General features: G+C 36.4%; 3 protein-coding genes across 3 annotated transcripts; 2 read left to right on the plus strand and 1 right to left on the minus strand.

The window, feature by feature from the left end:
• Positions 1-1,103: 1,103 nt before the first annotated feature.
• On the minus strand, positions 1,104-3,504 carry LOC100245779 (cytochrome P450 71B34-like). The gene is made up of 2 exons (XM_002285436.5): positions 2,534-3,504; positions 1,104-1,769 (listed from the first exon to the last, which is right to left on the minus strand). Exons 1-2 carry the CDS (start codon positions 3,437-3,439, stop codon positions 1,158-1,160), a joined length of 1,518 nt encoding a protein of 505 aa, XP_002285472.2. The 5' UTR covers positions 3,440-3,504; the 3' UTR covers positions 1,104-1,157.
• A 3,131-nt stretch (positions 3,505-6,635) lies between these two features.
• Positions 6,636-8,251, plus strand: LOC104879551 (uncharacterized). The gene is made up of 2 exons (XM_059736302.1): positions 6,636-8,163; positions 8,238-8,251. The coding sequence occupies exons 1-2, from the start codon at positions 6,636-6,638 to the stop codon at positions 8,249-8,251; spliced, it is 1,542 nt and encodes a 513-aa protein (XP_059592285.1).
• LOC132254252 (uncharacterized) lies at positions 8,100-9,010 on the plus strand. The gene is made up of 3 exons (XM_059739477.1): positions 8,100-8,406; positions 8,534-8,738; positions 8,827-9,010. The coding sequence occupies exons 1-3, from the start codon at positions 8,277-8,279 to the stop codon at positions 9,008-9,010; spliced, it is 519 nt and encodes a 172-aa protein (XP_059595460.1). The 5' UTR covers positions 8,100-8,276.
• The last annotated feature ends 231 nt before the right edge of the window (positions 9,011-9,241 follow it).

Below are 9,241 nucleotides of genomic sequence, written 5' to 3' on the forward strand. Positions count from 1 at the left end.
TAATGTTGGAGGGAGTTGTGTTGAGGCAAAGGATTCAAGGAGAGATGGGAAGGTGGTAATGGAGGAATCATTGAAGGCAATGCATAAGGTCTTTGGTGATCAGTCTTTGTTTTGAATCTCGGAAACAGGAAGGAGGATAGCTCCATTGCTCTCACCGGCAAATTGTCGGATCTTGATGACTGGAAGAAAGTTCTTCCCTAATCTTTAAGGTTTTATGTGGATGTGGATGTGGACGCCCGTCAGTTCCAAGTGTGACTGTTTCCATTAACCACTCTCTGAGAAGAAGCATTCAGGAGCAGTCTACTGATGCAATTCATATATTTGTGTTTATTCCTGTTAGAAGCAATGTTTTTTTTTTCCCCGGATTGTGCAAAGCTTATTTATGAGGTTTGAATTTTTCCCCCACCTAAAATCATCCTCTCTTTTGTCTCTTTGTTCTCGATTGGTTCATTAGGGCATCTAAGTAGTAAGGGAGTCATATGATTGTAAAATAGATTTATAATATATTTTTATATTAAATTATATTAATTTTTTTATAATATATAAATAATTAATTGTATTATAATATATATTAAATTTTATTTTTTTTATTTTTTAAATTATCTCTTGAACAGACAATCTCCAATTGTTTAATTTAAATTATTTTTTGGAAATCGTGCTCTTTTCTTCAAAATGAAATTTCTCATTCTTAGTAATTTGGAAAGAGATTTTTTTTTTTAAAAAAAAAAAGGGTCATAAATTTGAAGAGACTATTTAAAAAAATATATATCTCTCCCTCCTACCTAACAAAATCTATCATAGATTTGAAATTATTTTTTTTATTATGGTAATTTAAAAATTATTTTTTAAAATTACGGTACTCTTGTCAAAAATCCCCCTACCATTCTAAGTTGACCGGTCGGTTTAAGTCATGGGTCCTATTTTCTTGCCTTCTCCTATTGCAGCATTGCACCACGTGACATCTCCTTTTCTTTCTACCAGGTCCTTTTCCTATCTGCAACGATTTTCATCAATTTCAATTTGGCCACAGATAGTGCAAACATTTTAATATTTTTATTCTTTTTATATGGGAGAGAAAAGGGGAGAAATAAATTAAATAAGTATGTAAAAATAAATAAATTTAAACTTCTTTTTATTTTTCTACTTTTCTTTTCTTGTTAACAGTGATGGAGAATTGGCACAAGGTTAAGAGCAAACTTCTTACGGACAGTAAGGCCTGCTGCTTCTTCCATGCTAATATCTGTCTCCTTCATCCCATTCGGCAAGTTCCAATTGAAACGATATAAAAGATTAGCAAGTGCGAGCTCCACTGTTGCAATCGCCATATACATACCCGGGCAAATTCTTCTTCCCGCTCCGAAAGGCAGTAGCTCAAAATGTTGTCCTCTAAAATCTACAGAGTTGTCCATAAACCTCTCGGGCAAAAACTCCTCTGGGTTCTTCCAGAGGTTGGGGTCTCGCCCAATTGCCCAAACGTTTACGTGGACTTGGGTTTTCGGGTAAAAGTGGTATCCGTTTATCTCAAAATGTGACATGGTTTCTCTTGGAAGTAGAAGTGGGGCGGGAGGATGCAGTCTCAAAGTTTCTTTGACCACCATCTTGAGGTAGTGAAGCTGATCGACATCACCCTCCGTGACTTTTCCTTTATTTCCAATGGAGTTTCTAACTTCAGCCTGGGCTTTTTTCATTATTCTTGGGTTCCTAGCAAGCTCGGTCATTGCCCAAGATACGGTGATTGCACCAGTGTCCACTCCAGCCAAGAATAAATCCTGAGGCACATGTTAAAAGTAAGCAAAAGAACGCTTTAGTTCCAAGTATACCAAGCTAAGCATTATGCCATTCTTGGCTCAAAGAACCCAAGACGCAAAGTCAAATTAAATGATTATCGATTGCCCCTTTTGTAGATAGCTCCAAGGCATTCTACGTAATTTTGCGCCTTCCTCCTCCTCCGTCTCTCTCTTTCAATGCTTTCATAATCAAACCAAGTCTTTAAATAAAAAAAAATATTGGTTCATAAATTACCGGTCAAACCAGTAGGTAAACCACGATGTAACGGGTAACATTATAAATATATTATTACATATTATTAAAATTAAAAATAATTATAAAAAATTATATATATAATATTTAAATGTGAATATATTAAAAATGAAAGAAAAATTATTTATTTAATTTTAATTAATTTTATAATTTTAGAAAATATTATATGTTTTATTTAATATTATAAATTTTTTTAGTAAAGAATATATTTTTTTTGTTTGCCACATGAAGGAACAAGTCGGATGTAGTGGGGTGGTCTCTTAACTCATTTAACGAGTTTAAGGTCCCAGCCCCTTTAATGATATAAATTGAGGGTGGGGAACTGGGCTTTAATGATAAAAAGGGAGGGAGGCAGAGGGAGGTGGACTCGGCCTGTTTCAACGAATAAAAAGGGGTTACATTGAGCTATTATTAAGCTTTCAAAATGGGGAGAAACTCAAAAAAGAAAAAAGAAAAAAATGAGACGGAAAAAAGGAGTAGGTTGGTGACTTACCATAACGATTGCTTTCGCGTTATCTTTAGTAAACTGTAGGGCACTGGATTCAGATTGTTCCCTCTCTATTCTCAGCAGCACGTCGATGATGTCTTCATGCTCCTCTTTCACCCTTCCTGGGTTGAGATGGTCTTCGATCACCTGTTGGTAGAAGCCGTCCATTTCATGGAAACTCCTCTCAAGCCTTCCATGAAGACCAGTGAGTCTATCCACAATCCGACCCACGTACGGAAAGAAATCGGCTGCAGTGAGCCCGCCCAACAAAGCCATGGCTTCATGAACCACTTCTTGAAATCTTCCGTCACCAAACTCACTCGCTTGAAAACTCTTTCCGAATGCAATCCTACAAATTATATTTGCTGTGAGAGACATTAGCCTCTCGGTAAGATCAATAGGACTTCCAGAAGAAGACGATTGCACAATTGAATCAATCAGCAAAGCGACCTCCTCTTCTCTGATGAACTGAAACGACTGCACCCTTTTTGTGCTAAACACCTCGAGAACACAGATCTTGCGTACCTCCCTCCAGTAGTCGCCGTATGGCGCAAAAGATATGTCTCGGTGATTGTATGAGAATTTTCCAAGTCCAACTAAGGGAGGTCGACTGCAACAATCAATATCATGAGTTTTCAAGAATTCCCTTGCAGCTTCCGCAGAGGAGACTACGACGGTAGGGACACCGAGCTGAAGGAGCATGATGGAGCCATATTTCTTAGATAGTTGCCATAAAGAGTAGTGAGGCAACGCACCAAGTTGGTGCAAATTACCTATAATGGGAAGCTTAGTAGGGCCAGGAGGCAGCGGCTTCTTTTGCCCCGTCAACTCTATTTTCCGTTTTATGAGAAACATTAGAGGGAGAAGTAGCAGAAGCAGATGAAGCCACATTGATGGGGAATAGAGCTCCATTGGAGCTTGCTCGCTCTATGAATCTTGGGTGGGATGTACTTAGGATACACATATATCATCGCTCTATGAGACGTGGACGACACTCCTAACACTTACCTAATATAGAGTTCTCTTTTAGTGGCCCCATTTCAAATGTCGTGCTTCATTTTACTTCATCCATATAAACCAACCAGCATTTTGTTGTTTTCAGTGGTTATGTCACGCACCAAAGCCAACTGGGGCCCAAGATTTCACTAGAATCTTAGCAACACAAGCATCATGCCACTCAATATTGCAGTAACACTCCCACGAATAGGGGCTAATGGGCCCCTAATTAAAAATATTCAAGCTGCAATGCATCCATGACCTCTAAAAGCTTTCACATTTTTCCCTCAACTTGCTTTTCCATATATATGCGATAACGCAACTTTCAAAAAATCAAAGGGTAACTATTTCTTACCTTTATTTGCAAAAGCAATGATTGATGTCACTTTTCATTTAGGACTAAGGAGCTTGTTTGCGGCTCACCATGAGGGTTGCTTTAATATGATCTTTATTTAGCTGAACCGCACATCCCTTTCTGTTTGCAGCAGCACATCGATGAAATCTTCCTTTACATCTTTCAGATCATGGAGTCCAATCACCTGCTAGTAGAAACCATCCAATTCATAGGAAGTCCGCCTCTCGAGCCACCCATAAAGACGAGTGAGCCTAATCCACAAAGATTGTCTAAAGCATTGAAAAGTTTAGAAGTTCTAAAGAGAAAACATGCATTGTATAGAAAGCACATGGTTTTGGTATGCTATACTTCGATAATAAGGTACTTTGTAAGGTTGCAAAAGATGATACAATTGTTTATGGTTCAAGTTAAAAAGTCTATGTATTGTAAAGTTTCTTATGAATGTCTTCTATTTAAATGGGTAATTATTTTCTATCTAAACGAAAGAAGATATATCCACTAAAGACTACTTTGATGAGTTTGATAGAACCATTATAGACATAAGAAATATTATGTCAAAATTATTGGTAAAGATAAGTAAAAATTTTGATGTGTTCCCTTCCAAGTTTTTATAAGAACCTTGTGAATACCGTAATATATGATAGAAATACTCATTCCATAAAGGAGATGGGGATATAATTAAATACAAGGGACTTCAAGAATTGAATGTCTAAGAATAGAAAAAAAAAAAAAAAACCTCACATAAATATTAATTGGCTAGAAGGTAAATAGGAAAAAAAAAAACCTTAAGCAAGATAAGTCGAGATCTATACCAAACTTCAAGGAAAAACCAAGCATTTCAATTACAACAAGAAAGACCGTAATGAGAGGAATGGTCTAGAATGTAAAAGAAAGGCAAAAGAGAAAATTGTTCTTTTATGATATTGTAGCGGCCAAGGAAATTTAATGTTATATCACTTTGTAGTTTTTGTAAGTGACTCAAATAATGAACGAATCCTTTATTTAGGGTAATTTTTGTTGAGATATTAGGAATGTTTTCCTTATATCATTCTTTCCTTATGTCATTCAGTGTTGGGATATTAGGAATGTTTAGATATTAAGAATATTGAGATATTAGGAAAGTTGAGATATTAAGATATTAGTTGTTATTTCCTTATATTATTCTTTTCTTGTATCATCTTTTCTCATTCTTAGAATGGTGATTACCCTCTATATATACTCTATACATGAACGAATGAAAGTATGAATAAAAAACTATCATTCATCAATTTGAATATGGTATCCATGGTTTTAAAAACCGGACCGGACCGGCCGATCCGACATGTTGGACCGTCGACCGGTCACGGTTCCGGTTCGGTCCAGTCACTAGACCGGAAGAAGACCAAACCGGGATTGGACCGCCTGAACCGGCGGTCCAACCGGTGAACCGGACGAACCGGCCGGTTCCGAGGGAACCAGCCGGTTCAATGAATTTAATTTTTTTTTTTTTTAAAGCATTAAACGACGTCGTTTTTTGGTGATTATATAAGCAAAATTTAACCCAGCAGCCTCCAACCCTTCCTCCTCAGCCCGCCGTCAGCTGCGACACCCACAACAAGAAGAGTTCCCCGGCAGCCGCGACGCCCACGGCAACCGCGACGGCAGCCGCGACCCCCACAGCAGCCCCGCTGCAGCTCACGACGTCGACAGGGCCACAGCAGCACCACCGGAGCCTCACGACGCCCACGGCAACCGCGACGGCAGCCGCGACCCCCACAGCAGCCCCGCTGCAGCTCACGACGCCGACAGGGCCACAGCAGCACCGCCGGAGCCTCGCGACGCCCACAGCAGCCCGCCGACAGCCCACCTGCTCCTCGTCATTCTCGGTTTGTTTCCGAGTTCCAACTTCCAACAGTGCACTTTCCATTATACAAGGGATTTTAATATTATAATGGTTTGGAATTTGGGGGATTTTAATATTTTATATGGTTTGTAATTGATTTATATTTTCTGATAATCACTTTGAGGAATTTTTGATAATCACTTTGAGGAATTTTTTATTTTTTAGTTAGAGAACTTTGAGAAATTCAAATTATTAATTGTATTGATGGAATGATAGGAATTTTTTTTTATTTAGTTAGAGAACTTTGAGAAATTCAAATTATTAATTGTATTGATGGAATGATGGATATTAAAATTAAACAATTTATGGACCACCTTATGAATTTTGACATGCTGTTAATGAATTTTGACAATTTCTTCTAAAAGAATTTTTTATTAATTAGTATTATCAAAAATATTTTTCTAATTTATATCTAAATATTCATCTTTTTTTTTTTTATCAAAATGTTATTTTTCTTTTACAAAAAATGATACTAATAAAAACACACAAGTTAAAAAATGCATCTATCAAGATTCAAAATCACCACAAGCCCACTAGCTTTGAATTCTTTCCCCAATTAATAAAAAAATAAAAAATACACACATGCACATGTAGTTCAAGAATTCTCGGTTTGTTTCCATTATACAACAATTTGTGCATTATGATATTAGATTGCAACTCAATTATAGATTCATGTGCCTAAAATATGATAATGATTTGATGTTTGATTATCTAAGGAATCATAGGTGAAAAAGTGTATTTTTTACTATCATTAATATGTGATATGTGATTGTAAATTGTTGATGACTTGATTATAAATCATTAAATTGTTGATGACCTTCATTCTCTAAATTGATGTGGGATTTTTGTTTTTAATTTGATAGGGAAATAAAAAAATGGCATCAAACTTGACTCCATCCTCTGGTCAAGATTCAACTACCCATTCTCAATCAAGTAGAAGTAAGACCGATCCTGCATGGGAGCATGTTTCTGAAGAAAGATATGGAAATGGAAGGAGAGCTCTTATTTGTTTGTATTGTAAAAAGATTACAAAAGGTGGAGGTATTCATAGAATGAAACTACATCTTGCTGGAGTGAAAGGAGATATTGGTCCATGTAAATCGGTTCCACCTGATGTCAGATTTCGCATGGAAAATTCTTTGCAAGAGTTTGTGAATGCTAAGAAAGCAACCAAAGAAGCAGATGAATATAGAAATCCTTATGGTCCTAATGTGTCACAATTTGAAGGGGATATGGCAAAAGGTGAAGAAGAGGTTCAAGAAATGCAAAGTCCTATGGCAGCTAGTAGTGGAAAAAGGAAAAAATCAACAGTGGATAAGTATTTTGCACCAAGAAATACACAAGGAGCTCAACCTTCCATGAGGAGTGTGCTAGCTGGGAAAGAAGCTACTTGGAGAGCGGATATGGCGGTTGGGAGATTCTTTTATGATGCATGCATTCCTACTAATGCTGTGAATTCCTTCTACTTCAAGCCAATGTTGGATGCTATATCTGCAATTGGTCCTGGATATAAGGGTCCAAATTACTATCAGTTGCGGATTAATCTTTTAAAGGATGCTAAGAAGGAAGTTCAGTTACTTGTGGACTCTTATCGTGCAATTTGGGCAAAAGTTGGGTGTACAATAATGGGTGATGGTTGGACAGATAACAGACAAAGAACACTCATCAACTTCCTTGTATATTGTCCTGAAGGAATATCGTTTGTGAAATCTGTTGATGTTTCGGACATTGTCAAGGATGCAACTAATTTGTTTCAGTTATTTGATGAGGTGATTGAATGGGTGGGTCCACTCAATGTAGTTCATGTAGTGACTGATAATGCAGCAAATTATGTGGCCGCGGGGAGATTGATTTCTCAGAAGCATAAACACATTAATTGGTCACCTTGTGCAGCTCATTGTCTTAATTTGATCTTTAAGGATATTGGTAAGATGGACCATGTTGCTGAACTTGTAAGACGTGCATCAAAGGTGACAATTTTTGTGTATAATCATGTTGCTTTGTTAAGTTGGTTGAGAAAAAGGGAAGGATGGACAAAGATTCTGCGACCTGGTGCAACTCGCTTTGCTACTACTTTCATTGCACTCAAGAGTCTTCATGATCACAAACATGATTTGCAAGCTTTGGTGACTAGTAAGTTCTTTGTGGACTCTAGATATTCAAAGGATTATAAAAGCCAAGTTGCAGTTTCCATCATCTTGGATAATAGATTTTGGAATGATTGTTTGATTGTTGTGAATCTTATGTCTCCACTAATGCGTTTATTGCGTATTGTTGATTGTGATGAGAGGCCTTCGATGGGATATGTGTATGAAGGCATGTATAGGGTTCGTTTGGGCATTAAGAAATTGTTTAACTACAGCGAAAGACTATACAAGCCTTATACAGAGATCATAAAGCAACGTTGGGATCAACAACTAAAGAAAAGCATTCATTCAGCAGCTTATTGGTTGAATCCATGTTTCCAATATGATCAGGAAAACTTTTGTAATAAGCCAAATGTTATTGGAGGTGTTATGGATGTTATTGATCAAAAAGTTTTGAAAGGCAAGATTGAAACAATGAATGAAATGAGGTTATTTCGTGATCGATTGGGAAGTTTTGGGAGAGACCTTGCTTATTCTTCACGTGAAGTACTTCAACCTGGTAAAATATTATTTTCATTTATTAGTGTGTTTGTTCTTTTTTATTAGTTACCTACTTACTATTTAATATTTTAAACTTGCTAATGTGTTTTATTTTTTTCTTATTTTTAATGTGAAATGGTAACTAGATGAATGGTGGAGGCTACATGGATATAGTGCACCACATTTACAAAAGTTGGCCATTCAAATATTGAGCCAAACCGCATCGTCTTCTGGATGTGAGAGGAATTGGAGTGTCTTTGAACGTATACATACCAAAAGAAGGAATAGATTGGAACATCAAAGGCTTAATGATCTTGTATACGTTCATTACAATTTGCGGCTAAAAAATCGGTATAAAATTATAAATGCTTTCTTAGTTGTTTTGAATTCAAATTCTTCTATTCACAATTATGAATAATTATATGTTTTTCTTTTTTAGGTTTTATAACAAGAAAAGAATCTATGATCCCATTGACTATGCATGCATTGATGAGACCGATTTTTGGGTAGTTGATGACGATCAGCCAGCAGAGCTAGATGTTGAAGAATTGGAAAATCTTCTATATGAAGAAGGGTCAATTCCAATAAATGAAGTGGAAGGTTCAAGTTCTCACATTGGTTAGTAAAATATTTAAACTTATAAAAATTCAACAATTATATTTTTTCTTCAAAAATGATTTCTTGTTGATATATATTCAATATTTTTGTAGATGATGAGGATGGTGGTGACATGGCTAGAGAAGGGCTTGATGTGGAGAATTTTGGTTTTCCAAATGCTCATTTTCAATCTCCATATTCCAATTTCCCAAATGAATGAAGACATGAATTTTATATTTATTAGTATGCAAAAATCT

Source organism: Vitis vinifera, chromosome 1 (assembly GCF_030704535.1).
Source record: "Vitis vinifera cultivar Pinot Noir 40024 chromosome 1, ASM3070453v1".
NCBI classification, from domain to species: domain Eukaryota; kingdom Viridiplantae; phylum Streptophyta; class Magnoliopsida; order Vitales; family Vitaceae; genus Vitis; species Vitis vinifera.

Coding starts and splice junctions, on each gene's coding strand:
- LOC132254252 (XM_059739477.1), top strand. CDS start 8,277: ATGGATGTTATTGATCAAAAAGTTTTGAAAGGCAAGATTGAAACAATG. Junction 8,407..8,533: donor ACGTGAAGTACTTCAACCTG/GTAAAATATTAT, acceptor AATGGTAACTAG/ATGAATGGTGGAGGCTACAT. Junction 8,739..8,826: donor AATTTGCGGCTAAAAAATCG/GTATAAAATTAT, acceptor TTTCTTTTTTAG/GTTTTATAACAAGAAAAGAA.
- LOC100245779 (XM_002285436.5), bottom strand. CDS start 3,439: ATGGAGCTCTATTCCCCATCAATGTGGCTTCATCTGCTTCTGCTACTT. Junction 1,770..2,533: donor ACGCGAAAGCAATCGTTATG/GTAAGTCACCAA, acceptor CATGTGCCTCAG/GATTTATTCTTGGCTGGAGT.
- LOC104879551 (XM_059736302.1), top strand. CDS start 6,636: ATGGCATCAAACTTGACTCCATCCTCTGGTCAAGATTCAACTACCCAT.